Source organism: Hydra vulgaris, chromosome 11, assembly GCF_038396675.1.
Source record: "Hydra vulgaris chromosome 11, alternate assembly HydraT2T_AEP".
NCBI lineage: Eukaryota > Metazoa > Cnidaria > Hydrozoa > Anthoathecata > Hydridae > Hydra > Hydra vulgaris.
The window spans coordinates 12,754,067-12,770,088 of record NC_088930.1 but is presented as its reverse complement, the minus strand read 5'-3'; the positions used below and the strand labels follow the sequence as shown (position 1 = coordinate 12,770,088).

The following is a 16,022-nucleotide window of genomic DNA, read 5'->3' as shown; positions in this document are numbered from 1 at the left end:
TCGATCAACTGACAATGCTGGAATCGTAGTCGTGACTGAAGTACTAGAGAACTTGAACATCACTCGGGAGTACACAATCACGAGATTACGACTGTACGATGCATTGCGGTGGTTGATCACTAACAATCCGCTATACAAAGATGTCGGCATCAACCACTTCGCAAGAATCGAAGAGAGTGACATTGTACGAGTCGTACCACAACAGCCTGAACATGAAGAAGCTGATCAAGGCGAGAATTCAAGTGCATACATATCGATCGGAGATGCCTCAAGAATAATTCTAGCTTCATGGCACCAAGGAGACGAATTAATATTCTAATCGGGATACGCAGGAGTTCAATGCTGCGCTATGGCTCTAGCTAACATCGTGAGAGCCGCCATTCTATCGCCTAGCAAATGAAACACGCTAACACTCAACAGTAACATGATAGAGGGTGATGGAATGTATGAAACCATTCGAATAATGACAAATGGTGACCCGAATTGCCTTCCGATATACGATGATGGATATCTTATGGTGCAACACTTCAATATAATCAAGAGAGACTTTATCATGTATGACAACAGCTTCAGTATCGATATCGAAGAAGACTCTCCATACTTCGGTAGTTTGCAGGATGATATGAATGATGATGATACCCTGCAAGATGGTGTATTCGGAAGAAGATCATTGAAAAGATCTCTTGAACTGCTCTTCACTGAACACAGTGCAGGAATATTGATAGCAGAATCGAAATCCTTGGGAGTTCTAAACTATGATGACAAGTTCTACTTCACAGATTCACACTCATGTGGAGCAAAAGGCTCTTCAACAAGATCAGCAAACGGAAGAGCAAGTGTGATCGAGTGCGACACGATTGAAGAACTCACGCGACTGTGTAAGCGTGCAACTGGATCACGCAACTCGCAGTATAAGCTAGACTACATCGCCGTTCATCCCAAGAATGATATTATGAGGTTGGAGGATTATGTAGCAGAACATCCTGGAGTTCCATTGGAGAAAGCAGACACCATTCCAATAGGACAAGCTGATACTATCACCAGACAAGAAATGCCGATATTAACATCAGTGATGGCACCTATCGACTGTGCTCAACCAGATGTTGAAGATGAACTTGAAGTGTCTAGCAATTTGAATGAGATTACACGAGACAACATCGTCAATGAGGCTCACGAATTGAAATCTGAAGATATGCCTGGTACTTCCTCTTCCCGTATGGAATCAACGGATTGAAACAAGAACGACCGGTTAAGATCACACCTCTCGACTACTTCCAATATCGAATACTCGGCACAGACACCAGATTCCAAAGAACCGACTACCTGTTCTACGCGTTGTCGATGTTTGAGTATTACAGAGTCAAGTCATCAATAGCAGCATGTGCAAAGAAAATTGAAGGCCAAGATGGACAAGTAGAAGATGTACACCTCAACCTCAGAAGTCTGAGAGGATCCTCAGCATACTGGAGAACCGCACTGAATGATCTGATAGCACAAATCAGATGCCTTGGACCACCTACCTACTTCGTCACCTTCAGCTGCAATGATCTGAACTGGCTTGATATGAGAAAAGCCCTCCTCATAGCCAATGGAAGACCAAATGATGACCCTAAAAATTCATTCACCACATGGATTCATTCACCACACAAGCACTGGTCGAAAGATACCCAGTAATAGTGAGCCGACACTTTATGATACGAGTCAATGCGCTGATGAAATTCATACGCAGTAACACCGAAGTGTTTGGAGGACAACTTGTAGACTTCTGGTGGAGAATTGAGTTCCAGAATAGAGGCAGTCCACACTTGCACACTTGCACGATTTAAAAATACTGATTGCCCATTTAGCTTAATATTAAAGTATTGTAGGTATGATAAAACTAAAACTATCATAGATCTTGAATGGACACACAATCATCCCATAAATTCTTTCTAATCCTTGTCATTTAAGGACATACAAACAGATAAATTATCTTTAATTTATAATCTTTTTGAGAATGGTTATACACCAGGATTAGCATATTGTGAGTTTTATAAAAAGACAAAAGATATGTGTAAAAATGATATAGAATTTCATTAATTTATTTCTGATCGATATACAGTATTTCCACGAAGAACAGACTATAATTTTTTATATACAGATTATCATCAGTCAAAGTATAGTTCAAAAGTTATGAATGCTATGTTTGAAGCTTTGTGTGGTAAGAATTCATTTTTGTGTGTCAAAAACTGTTTTTGTAGTTGATCTGGCCATAGCCAGCCATTAGTTTTAATTTATAACTAGTTTGTTTGTAAGTTAGTTATAATTGCTAGAAATCTATTTGATATTTCAGCTATAATTAAATATATATGTATATATATATATATATATATATATATATATATATATATATATATATATATATATATATATATATATATATATATATATATATATTTATATATATATATATATATATATATATATATATATATATATATATATATATATATATATATATATATATATATATATATATACAAATACAGTAGAAACCAAGGATAAAGAAAAAGAGAATCACTGGTGTCATAAAACCCTAAGAGTAATTTATTTCTATGTCTGCATTTTGAAACTTACTCATTTCTTTTATTTAGTAGGTTTCCACCTTTATATGTTAAAGTTTAAAATTTTTCATATAAGCAAAGATTGCAGATTTTTGACGTAGGATTGTATGGATAACAACGTGTTACAATTTTTCATCTAATTTAGGGTGTAAATTATTTTATCTTTTAGATCCCAATTTTCTTTAGAAAGTTGGGATCTCAATTTTCTTTAGAAAGTTTAGTTTTCTTCCTTTTTCCAAGTTCTTTTCCTTTGTGTGAATTAAATGAATAACAGCAAGTTATGTGGATTGCTAAATAACGTTTTAAATAAACATATTCATGGTGTAGGCAAACCGTTGCATTTTCATCAAATTGAATGCCAGAACGACTAATTATCATGTCTTTTTTTACATCATTAGTACTTGAAACTTTCTTGATATCATGGGATTTTACAAAAGTTTGTTTGTTACAAATTTCTTTCTTTATTATTCCAATTGAACATCTTTCTTTATCATTCATATTTTTTAGTTTTGTAAGAAACAATGTTAAAATAATTATTGTTTGAAGATTTGAAAATAGAAAATCCTTTAGCTATTAAACATAATGATCTTATATGTGAAATGCAAACAAGTTTTTATGTAAGAATTGTACCTGAGACAGCAAGATTCTAAAAATCTTTAAAAAAAATGCAAAACATAAATGCAAATAATATTTTTTCATTACAAAATATCAAATTTTTGCTATTTATATATATATATATATATATATATATATATATATATATATATATATATATATATATATATATATATATATATATATCTTGAAAAATCTATGTATTCACTTCAAAAAATTATGTTTTCACCTCACTTGTTAGCAAATTTCTGATTACAGTGAAATGTGCGCACATAAAAATCTAGAATTTCTGGTAAAAAAAAATCCATTGTTCTACCGTTGTAAGTTTTCAATGGTCTATTGTTCGATTTACGCATCAGAGATTCGTTTGTCTCCACAACTAAAGTTAGATAAATCTTAAGGTGTGTTTTTCTAACGTTTTTCATTAGACTTGTTTTTTGTTATTGTTCCTGGTTTTATTTTAGAGACAGGTCAGCTGAAATCGGCTCCACTGGAGTTGTTTTTTACAGAATATTTCTAAGGAAATTGTTTATTTGCCTTTCTAAGCAAACGCCTAAGCAGGTATTTTCAGAACAGCTGTTCCAAGGGGAATTTAGATGTTCTCATTGTGTAATATTATACCTCTAATTTAGTTAGTTTGTGTGTTTTCTATTTTTGTTGGTATTAATTATATTTAATAAATTACATTTACTATATTTATTATAATTATTATATGTATTACATTTATTTTATTTGTTACATTTATTACATATATTATGTTTATTATATTCATTAAATTATGTATATCAGTTATATTAATCATAGTTATTATATTTATTACTATATTTACATTTAAGTACATTTACATATATGCATCTCTACATAAAAATTAAGTGTTCTTACACACTTAATTTTTAATTTGTGAGAAATTTATTTTGAAATGTGTTTATTTTCCCTACTTAAGGTCTAATTGAGAGGAAGGCTTTAGAAGAAGCAGATTCTATTATCAAATTTCAAAAGTTTGATGCTATAGAGAATACTCCGTTTATTCTTGTTATAATAGCTTCTCTTATGAAAAGAGTCCATGAGAGGGTATGGCATACTTTTTTTTTTACTTTTAATATATAGTTTAGTGTTTTTATTATTACGCTTTATAATAACAATTATTGTACCTAAATAAAGTGTGAGAATAAAGCTATTAGGTTAAAGTCAGGGTTGGCAAAATTTGGGTTATGTGTAAAAACCATAACATGACAACTAAAAAGGCAGTAAAATTTAATACACAAAAATTAGCAAAAATGCATGCCAGAAAAAGGGAATAATCTAGAAATAGAGTGTTAACCTTAAGCAAAATGAAATTTACAGACGAAGTGCAAAGTCCTATGGCTTACCTTCTTGTTAAGTAAGTTAGACTTTTAATTACAAGTCTAATTTACGAACTGAATAGCCAAGGCAACATTTTGTATTATTTAAATTAAAAATAGGTTACACTGCAAATAATATAAAATAATATAGATAAAATTACTATTCACTGCTACAAGTGGCCCTTTTGACAGTCAGAAACCTAAAAAATATTTTTTGGTTAAAGCGGATTTTATTAGGCACGATTTTGAATGCCAACCCTAGTTGTAATTGAATATATTATATAAAGTATATTGAATTTAACTTTCATTTTCCCATAACTGTCATGCATTTTCAAAACAACTATTTATTTAAATATATATATATATATATATATATTTATATATATATATATATATATATATATATATATATATATATATATATATATATATATATATATATATATATATATATATATATATATATATATATATATAAATTTCAGATAAGAAGTTCCGGCGAAATGTTCTTTTTAGATTCTAGTGGTGGCATGGAAGAATATAACCTACGGGTATTTCTTATGGTTACCCATTGTTTTTCTAGTGCACTTCCTTTAGGGATTATTGTTACAAGTATTGTTACAATATATATATATATATATATATATATATATATATATATATATATATATATATATATATATATATATAAATTTCAGATAAGAAGTTCCGGCGAAATGTTCTTTTTAGATTCTAGTGGTGGCATGGAAGAATATAACCTACGGGTATTTCTTATGGTTACCCATTGTTTTTCTAGTGCACTTCCTTTAGGGATTATTGTTACAAGTGATGAAACCACTGATACATTAACAAAGGCATTAGAAATGTTTGTTTCTTTATTACCAGGTAAGTTTTTTATTTGTAAATTTAATCAAATAATATTAAACTTAGTAACACAGCGTATCACTGTGTGCCATAAAGACCGCCAGGTTGACTTCTCCCCACCTCTATTTTTTTTTCAAATAACGATAAATACTGCCTAAATATGTTATTTTTTTGTATTTTATAAATCTAAAGTAGATCAGAAGTACCAAAATAACTTAATTTTTGAAATTTATTTACAGGAAACTCCTTCAATTGATTTTTTTCTAAATCAATATTCTTTATTATCCTCTTTAAAGTATTATAATATAACCTGTAACTTAAAACTTAAAATGATTTAAACTTAAAATACACCATTCTAGAGTCTATTATAGTTATAATACAAAGGAAAAAATAACAAGAAAAAAAAACCATAAATGAAATAAAAATATTAAACAACTACTTATATATTGTAATATTTACATCTTATCTATGCAATAAGTGGTAGTGGCAGAATTTAATCGTTTACCATAAGATGAGATTTCGAACCTGACGGTCATAAAGCTGATTTTGAACCTGACGATTTCGAACCTGACGATTTCGAACCTGACGATTTCGAACCTGACGATTTCGAACCTGACGATTTCGAACCTGACGGTCATAAAGCTGACGAGCTTAAACCTGACAAGCCATAAAGCTCACTGTGGTATCTTTAGAAACATATTATAGTAATCAATAAACTACGCCAAAGTTTTTAGCAATTTCTTTAAGAAATTAATTTGTATCTTTAGAAGATTTTGTTAAAATTAAGAAATATAGCCTTTATACGTGTTTTAGTGTATTTTTTTTGTCTAGGTGATCTTATGGGCCCAGTGTAAGTGGTCTTTTTAAATCACTTTATCTCAGAAATACAAAATGTGGAGATCGAACCCTATTATTCAAGTCACGTCCCGCTTTGTCTGTTGATTTAATATTTGATAAAATTAAACACATAAATATTATTTTAGAATATGCATTTTATGGTAAAGGAGTTTTGGGTCCTGGTGTAATAATGACGGACAACTGTGACGAATTAAAAGATGTCCTACATGCTGTATGGCCGAAGTCAAACTTATTGTTATGTGTGTTTCACTTAATGCAACAAGTTTGGAGGTGGCTTTTTGATAAGAATAATGGCATCTTGAACCAGAATAGACCAAGTATATAATAATATTTATTTCTTCTCATGTATACATACATACATATATATACATATAGCAGTACTAAAAAATTATTCGTTTTTTCATTATTACTCTCTTTCTGTTAATACAGAAGGACTAATTTTTTATGTGTGTATGTACTAGAATGAGATAAATGAATTGAGCAAATGAGAATTCATTACATTGTAGAATATCTTTATTTTTAATAAAAATATTATAATTGACAAAATGCATTAAAATAGCAGTGGTTGTATTGATTTTAAAGTTAGTTAACAAAACTTAAAGAGATTTTAGTATTTTTCGTAGAAAAAGTAAGTACTACTTCAGTTATAACATATCCTTTATTTATTTGAGTATGCGTATTGGTAAAATTGTTTTCTAAACCTTTCAAAGTGGGCCGAGGACATCATGGTACACCAGCAGAACGCAACATTATTTTGAAACACCATAGAGAGGGTAAATCTTACTCATATATACAAAATATTCTCGGATGTTCAGCAAAGATTATTTCAAATGCCATAAATTATATAGCAAAAGTTGAAAAACGAGGGGGGAAACGTAAGACTACCGCGCAAGAAGACCGAAGAATCGTTAGATTTGTTAAAAGCAAACCAATTTCTTCGGCCAAGCAAGTCAAAGATGATCTTGAACTACAGGTGAGTGAAACAATAGTTCGTAGAACAAAATATACCATTAAGTCTGTAAAACATGGTGGAGCCAAAGTCATAGTATGGGGCTGTTTCTCATATAATGGTGTCAGACCTATTTATAAGATTAATGGTATCATGGACCAACATATATATGTCGATATCCTCAATAATGTCATGCTGCCTTATGCTAATGAAGATATGCCGTTAAAATGGGTCTTTCAATAAGACAACGACCCAAAACACACTAGTTGCAAGGCAAAAGAGTGGTTTCAGGTCAATGGGGATGAGATTATGAAGTGACCTGCTCATTCACCTGACCTAAACCCCATTGAAAAGTTATGGGGAGACGTTAAAAAAGCAGTTTCTACTGCTAATCCAACTAATGCTCAGCAGTTATGGGAAGCTTCTCAACAAGGATGGTACGCAATACCTGCAGAAAAATGTCAATGCCTAATTGACTCAATGCATTGGCATTGTTAAGCCATTATCCAAAACAAAGGTTTTGCAACGAAATACTAAGGGTAAATATTGTTATATTATACTTATTTTTAACTTTATAATGTTAAAAAATTTGCAATTTTAATGTTTAATACCATAAAAAATAATTTTTTTTCTTTTTTCAGATACCACAGCTATTTCAATACTGCGAGCTTTCTTGACATTTTTTTTTTTCTGAAATAAAATGTAAAACTATTATTGATGTAATTTTTTTTGTTCTATTAGATTGAAGTGTCAAAGTAAATGCAATAAATTTTTTCAGTAATAAGTAAAAAAGAATTGCTTAATAGTTTTCAAAATATTCCAGGTACTGCTATTTTCATGCTCATAACTGCATATATTTGTATATATATACATATATATACATATATATGAAGTTATGAGCATGAAAATAGCAGTACCTGGAATATTTTGAAAACTATTAAGCAATTCTTTTTTTACTTATTACTGAAAAAATTGATTCGAAGGGCCCTAATATATATATATATATAAATATATATATATATATATATATATATATATATATATATATATATATATATATATATATATATATATATATATATATATATATATATATATATATATATATATATTAGGGCCCTTCGAATCAGCATTTTATGTTTCGGATCGAAGGTATTGATTCGCGAGTCGGATCATTAATTTGAAGAAACCAAAATTTAAGCACTTTTTTGACAAAAATAATTAAAAAATAATCTTTAAACAAATAATTTTTGCCAGGAATAATTTATCAGCGTTATTTTAAAAGAGGTATTTATAACTATTTTCCATTACTCTTAGCCCCCTCGGGATAAAAAAAAGCATTTCAATTAAATTTTAGGGTTGGACATGTAAAAATACGACAACACTCAAAAAATAAAAAAATATATACATCCAAAATTTCTTTTTAGCACAAAAAATGTAAGTATTTTAATAAACAAGACAATTTTTTTAATTAATTAAACCATTTTATTAATTCTAAACAAACAATGCATGTTTCGACTATTAATAGTTATCTTCAGTTGAAGTTTACTTTTTTAAATTTGTTTAAATACCTATATAGGTGATTTTTTCAATACCAATTTTTGTATTGGTATTGAAAAAATCACCTATTTAGGTATTTAAACAAATTTAAAAAATTAAAATTCAACTGAAGATGACTATTGATAGTCGAAACATATATTGTTTTCTTTAGAATTATTAAAATGGTTTTATTAATTAAAAAGTTTGACTTGTTTGTTAAAATATATAAATATATATATATATATATATATATATATATATATATATATTATATATATATATATATATATATATATATATATATATGTATATATATATATATATACATATATATATATATATATACATATATATATATATAAATATATATATATATATTTATATATATATATACATATATATATATATATATATATATATATATATATATATATATATATATATATATATATATATATATACATATATATATATATATCGAGTTTAAAAAAGTTGTTGACGCTCAGTCTATTAAAGAATGTGAAGACGCTTTCACTAACATCATTACTTTATATGGAGACAAATATGCGCAATTGAAATTGTACCTGAGTAACGTTTTTGATATAAAAGAACGATGGTGAATATGCTTTAGAATAAACCTAACAATTAGGGGTAAAAATACCAACAGTTATGTTGAATCTCAATTTCTTGTATTGAAGTATAACGTACTAAACAGAACAAAAGAGGTAATGCTAGTTTATTTAAATGCTATATACTTTTTTTACACACAAATATACACTTTCAATGTATTTAGTTAACCCCTCCCCCGAATTTGCATACATCCTTAACAGACGCCCCTTTCTTAAATGCAAAAACTTTTTTTAAATCAAATACTTTATTCTCTTCGTTGCTTTTGTAGTTACAATTAATTGAAATATGTGTCGTTAAAAAATAGAGAATCATTACAAAAAAAGAGAAATCTTTAATAATATTTTATTTACATTTTTTAAGTTAATATCAATGGACTTATGGTAATACTTACTCAAGATTTCAATGAACACTATAAGGCTAAACTTCTAAGCATTCCAAATCGTCGATTCGATGGTATTTACAGCAACCGATTTATGGGTAAAATAGCTTTCATGTTAATGAAAATAGCATATATGGTGTTATGATGATGATGATAAAGTTGATGTTGTTGTTGATGATGATGATGATGATGATGATGATGATGATGATGATGATGATGATCATCATCATCATCATCATCATCATCATCATCATCATCATCATTATCATCATCATGTAAAACGATGATGGTGATGTAAAAAATAAATTTATTCTTTTTCTTCTGAACTTTATACTTTTTATTATATATTATTAATAAGGAGAAAAAAAATGTATTTTAGGAAGAGACAAAGGAAAAATAGGTGTTGGCTTTTCCCTTTCTTCAAAGGAAGTTCTTACAAAAATTGAAAAACAGATATCTAAAATTGGATTAGAGTTGTATACCATACCTAATTTCAAGTCATCTGGTGTACAATATAATGTTGATATGAGTTTAGGTATATGTTTTTCTTTTGTAGGATGTAATGAGTCACCTTGTAAACATCAGTACATTATTTGGAAAAAACATTCATTTAGCACAAATTTTCTTCCATATCTAAGTTATAAAGAAAGACAGTTGTGTTTGTACATTGCTATTGGAGAAACTTGTCCCGACCCTACACGATTATGTTAGAGATAAGCATGATGAGTTTATCGTTAAAGAAAACTCGAGGTATAATATATATATATATATATATATATATATATATATATATATATATATATATATATATATATATGTGTATATATATATATATATATATATATATATATATATATATATATATATATATATATATATATATAAATATATAAATATATAATATATATAATATATGTATATATACAGTGGTGGCTAAAAGTCTTGGAACAAAACATTTAACGACCAAAAAAATTTATTTTTGATCAAAGGTATAAATTTTGAAAGTTTGATGCTTTTGTTTTTACATAGCAATATGTTTATAGTTAAATATTTGTATATTGCGCAATTTATTGTCGTTTTTTATTATTCATAAGTAATTTTTCAGCTATATTATGCCAGAACTTTCACCTAAAAAACGAGGAATTATTGCTGCATTATATGAACAAGGTTTAGTTCAAAGAGAAATATCTGAAAAGCTTGGTTGTTCATTATCAACTGTAAGTAGAACTTTAAAAAGGCATAAAGAAGAGCCCCAATTAAATTTTACTTCAAAGATGAGATGAGGCAGGCCCAGAGCAACCACCTCAAAAACTGACAAACTTATTGGCCGGATCAGCCATGCAAATCCACGGCTATCTGCACACGAGATTTCAAAAGAAATTTTTATTGAGAAAAAAGTAAGTGAACGAACAGTTAGAAGAAGGCTTTTGGTTGATTTCAAAATGAAGGTATGCAAACCAGCAAAAAAACCTTTTTTATCATTAAAAAACCTAAAAGATCGAAAAACATTTTGTCAGCGCTACAAAAATTGGACTGGAGAAAATTGGTCTAAAGTTCTTTTTTCTGATGAAACATGTATTAAACAATTTAACGTTACAAACAACTTTGTAAGAAGACCAAAAAACTGTAGATACATGCCAAAATATACAGTTAGCAGTGTCAAGGCTCCTGTGTCTTGTATGGTTTGGGGTGCTATTTCTGCCAAAGGACGTGGGCCATTATGGATAATACCCAGAATACCACAATAAACAGCAAAGTCTATTTAGATGTTATGAAGGAGAAGTTGCCACCTTTCATGCAGATCTTGAACTGCACTTATTTCCAACAGGATGATGCACCATGCCACACAGCTAAAATTGTAAAGAAGTGGTTTGCTGATGGAGGAATTCAAACCCTTGAAAATCGGTCTGGGTCATCACCAAATCTTAAAGTTATTGAAAATTGTCGGCATATTATGAAAGTAAAAGTTGCTGCCAAAAAGCCTAGATCCTATAATGATTTAGTTGAAGCAATCAAATCAGTGTGGATCCATGAAATTACACCAGACTATTGTACAAAACTTGTTAACAGCATGCCAAAACGTATCCAAATGGTAATTGACAATAACTATGCTTCCATTAAATATTGAACTTTTATCATGTACGTGCATGTACCTATCATCTTTAAAATTGATATAATCACTTATTTTATTGAAAAAAATAAAAAAATTTACTAATAAATTGTTTTTCACACAAATATATTGATTTCATAACATAAAATATGATGTTCCAGGACTTTTGGCCACCACTGTATGTATATATATATATATATATATATATATATATTTATATATATATATATATATATATATATATATATATATATATATATATATATATATATATATATATATATATATATATATATATATATATATTAGATGTTGGTAATGTTTATATTCCCTGAACAATTCAATATTTGTCTATGAACAGAAATCTTCTGAATGAATTTTAATCTTTGTTAAAAAAAGTTTTAGAAAATAAGAGCTTTTAAATTTTTTTTATAGTACACCTACTAGTTGCGAAGATATTAGTACAAACGAGGAAATTCATTTTCAAATAGATGGCAGTGAACATGTAAAAAGTCGAAGGAAAAATAATTCACAATGTTTTTATTCTAATCAATTTTAAAAACTGATCAAAATGATTTAAAATGATTCTAAGAAAAAAAAAAATTTTTCAATGGTTTTCTTAAATATATATTAATTTTAAGCTTTCCTTTTACAAAATATAGCATTTTATATTAAGTTTATAAATTTATAAACGTAAATTTAAATTTATCAAGAGAATTTATTTTACAGGCGTCTGTGCCAGTTCCGTTCAAACTGTTAACACAGAAAATATTCAGCAAGAGTTAACGGAAGCATTCAATACAATGAGCATTTTAGTAGAAAAACATTCTAGCAATGCTGCGTTTTTGAAAGGTGTTTCAAAATTCTGTACTCGCTTGAAACAAAATGAAACCAATATTTCCAATTTAAGTTCATCATTGCATTGTTTTGGTATTGATTCTTATCATTCTAGAAGAATAGTCAACACTGCGCAAAAAAAGAAATGAGGTGAAGATAAAAGTTCAACCTGAGGCAGTTAAACGGCGTAAAATAAAAAATGGCAGCAAAGCGTCTATTCAAAAAGGAATGGTAAAGCGCAATAACCCATTTAATGTATCTGATGTCAGTATTAAAAGGGCACATTCGTTTTTCTGAGTGTGTTAAAGATAATATGGCTGTTTCTAAAAAAGCTGGTAGAACGATGGGGTCAAAAACAAAATTATTATCTTCATAATTAATCACAATGTCAACGAAGAGCAAAGAGCGAATTTGTCAATCAACTACATTAACCTGAATTAATGCGCAAAAACTTTCAGTCACTATTTATTTTAACTGATTTTGATCAAAAAGTTAAAATAAATAAAATATCTTGTTTAAGATGTATGCATTTTTTTGTGTCTTAACATGTTCCCTTGTGTCGAAAAATGTTTCTTACAAACGCTGCAATCAAATTTAACATTGTCGTGTAATGATGTCTTATGTCTTTTAAGAGCTTGCTGTCCAGAGAAAAACCTTAGGCAAACATCGCAACGAATTGATTCTTTGTGTTTCACATAATGCTTTTTCAGTTGAATATTATTGGTAAAAACATTACCACATTTGCTTTCTGCGCAATTTTTTACATGAAAACAATATTTATATCCTCTCTTAAATGACCGGGTACAAGAAGGACATGCAAGCACCACTGCTAAACCGCAATCTTCATCGTCGCGCATCATTTGACCTTTTTTATTTCATTCCTTACACGAAAAAAATAAAATAACAAATCGCGTTTACAAATAATTAATGAATTCCTAATATTCAAAGCACCATTCTTTTTAAATCATCTAATGCTTTCCATCTTTCAGAACCAATCTTGCTCATTTCAGGAAAATCAGGTAATCGATATGCATTGTTTTCGGCTTCTGCCATCGCGTTTTTCTTAAGTAACATAAATATGAGTATTTAATATATATAAAAACAATTTGAAATCTAACCTTTTAATTCAAAGCTCAAGTCATTTAGAGAGGTATTTGGTGTAAAATTTTCGGTTACAGTGTTAGTATTCATTTCAGCCATATTTTTTTTTTTTTTAAATTCTACAGAAAATAAAAATAAAAACAATCTTTAAATTTGTTTGCTTTTATCGTATGAATAAAAATGAATACCGAACTAGTGGCGGATTTAAAAGTCGGACCCGGTCAGCAAAGTAAGAAAAGAGCCCCAATTTTGGCCTGGTGGCAAAGCCCTCCAGACTAATACTTTTCTAATAAGAAAAAGAAAAAATCACATCCCAGTGGGACCCGGCCACCATTTTCTGCCCTTTAAAACCGCCACCACACCGTACATATATATAAATTCTAGTAAGAAATAACATCCCTTGTTTAGTGACAAATGGAGGGTTATTGTAACGCTTATAATATGGGTCAGGAGCCAAAAAAAAACATTTTTTATGCGGAATGATGAAACTTATTTTTTGCACTTCAAACGTTTTAACTTTTTTTACACTTTAATTTTTTGCGCCCATTAAAAAATTAATGAAAAAAAAAGCTTTAAAGTACGATCTTTATAATAAGCATAATCACTATTTTCATATTTGTGAATGCATTAATTCTAATATGCGGAGAATGTACTAATATTTGTTTTAGGCCTTCATGGATAATATAATTACCGGTACATCATATTTTTATATATATATGATTTAAAAATTTACACTTTGATAAACAGAACATAGTTCATTCTAAAGTGGTATAAACAGGACAAGTAACAAGACTGTATAGCGGTACATCATATTTATATATATATATATATATATATGATTTAAAACTTTACACTTTGATAAACAGAACATAGTTCATTCTTAAGTGGTATAAACAGGACAAGTAACAAGACTGTATAAATAATATTTATAATTCAAATAACCAGCAATGTATTGTAAGCTAATATAATTGATACATTATACAACATAAATAAATGACAAAAACTAAATAAGCGGCATTATATTAATAGCATTTTTTGTATTCATTTTTTTCGTAATTGAGGTAATGGGCAGAACAAAATTTAAAGAATCACAAAAATGAAAACTCTTATATAGTATTAGTCAGAAAATGTTAAAAACGAAAAAAAAATTAACTTCTACAATTAAATATAAATATATATTCATATACATAATAAAAATTCACAATTAAAAATATAATATAAGTCACACATATATATGCATATGTAAATATTTACAATAAACAGGCCCTCTCAGAGAGGAAGCCACATGGGCCGTATGGCCTGGAAATCCGATTATGTTGGAGCATCACAATTTTAAAATACATTTTTAAACACACAAAAAAACATCAAAATAATAATTCAAAATTTCTAATTACTCTAAATAGTTTGAATTGAAGTTATTAAATTAATGTCTGAAAGTTACACATTTATTTGGTATAGATCTACCTGAAGAGTGTAATTTGTGGCTTTAACTTGCGTTGTGTTTTAAGCAAATTTTACGCAAATCTTCGTTTTGAGGCATCCGATTTATAACTGGCCCAGGCCTCTTCAAACCTCTAAAAAGGCCTGACAATATACATATGTATGTATGTATTTATATTCACACATACTAATATACATATATATATATATATATATAAACATATGTGTAATGATATAAATTCTATATAAATATATATACAGTAGGCAAAACAATAAATGGCACAAACATTTTTTTTCAAAAAACTTGTATAAAATGATTAAAAAACGGAGTTGATTTTTGTTTTTGTTTTAAAAACTATGAATTATTTGAAAATAGCATTATATTGAACCATCTTATTAAAAAATTGTCAAATATAAGTTCATATGGCGTATAAAAATAAACTGTACTTATATTGATCAAATATTTTCAAAAGTCTGGTAAAAACAAAATGAGGCATAAAATTTGAGTTGCATGAGAGAAACAGTAAGACACGGTGGTAGAAATGTCATGGTATAGGGATCAATGGCTTGGTGAGGAGATGGCAAATTGCCTTTCATTGAATCAACTATGAAAGCCAGTTCGTATATAGACATTTTAGAGCAAAATTTGAAACCCTCTGCTTGTATATTTAAACTTGGAAACAACTTCGTTTTTTAACAGGACAATCACCAAAAACATACTGCCATAGCAACAAAGGAATTTTTTTGGAAAAAA

At 28.4% G+C, this 16,022-nt stretch overlaps 1 protein-coding gene across 1 annotated transcript; it reads right to left on the bottom strand.

Annotated features, from left to right (window-relative positions):
* Positions 1-13,242: 13,242 nt before the first annotated feature.
* On the bottom strand, positions 13,243-13,587 carry LOC136086858 (MDS1 and EVI1 complex locus protein EVI1-B-like). The gene has a single exon (XM_065809352.1). The coding sequence runs from the start codon at positions 13,585-13,587 to the stop codon at positions 13,243-13,245; it is 345 nt and encodes a 114-aa protein (XP_065665424.1).
* Between the last annotated feature and the right edge of the window lie 2,435 nt (positions 13,588-16,022).

Bases quoted from the DNA above. Each gene is read 5' to 3' on its own strand.
- LOC136086858 (XM_065809352.1), bottom strand. From the start codon at position 13,587: ATGATGCGCGACGATGAAGATTGCGGTTTAGCAGTGGTGCTTGCATGT.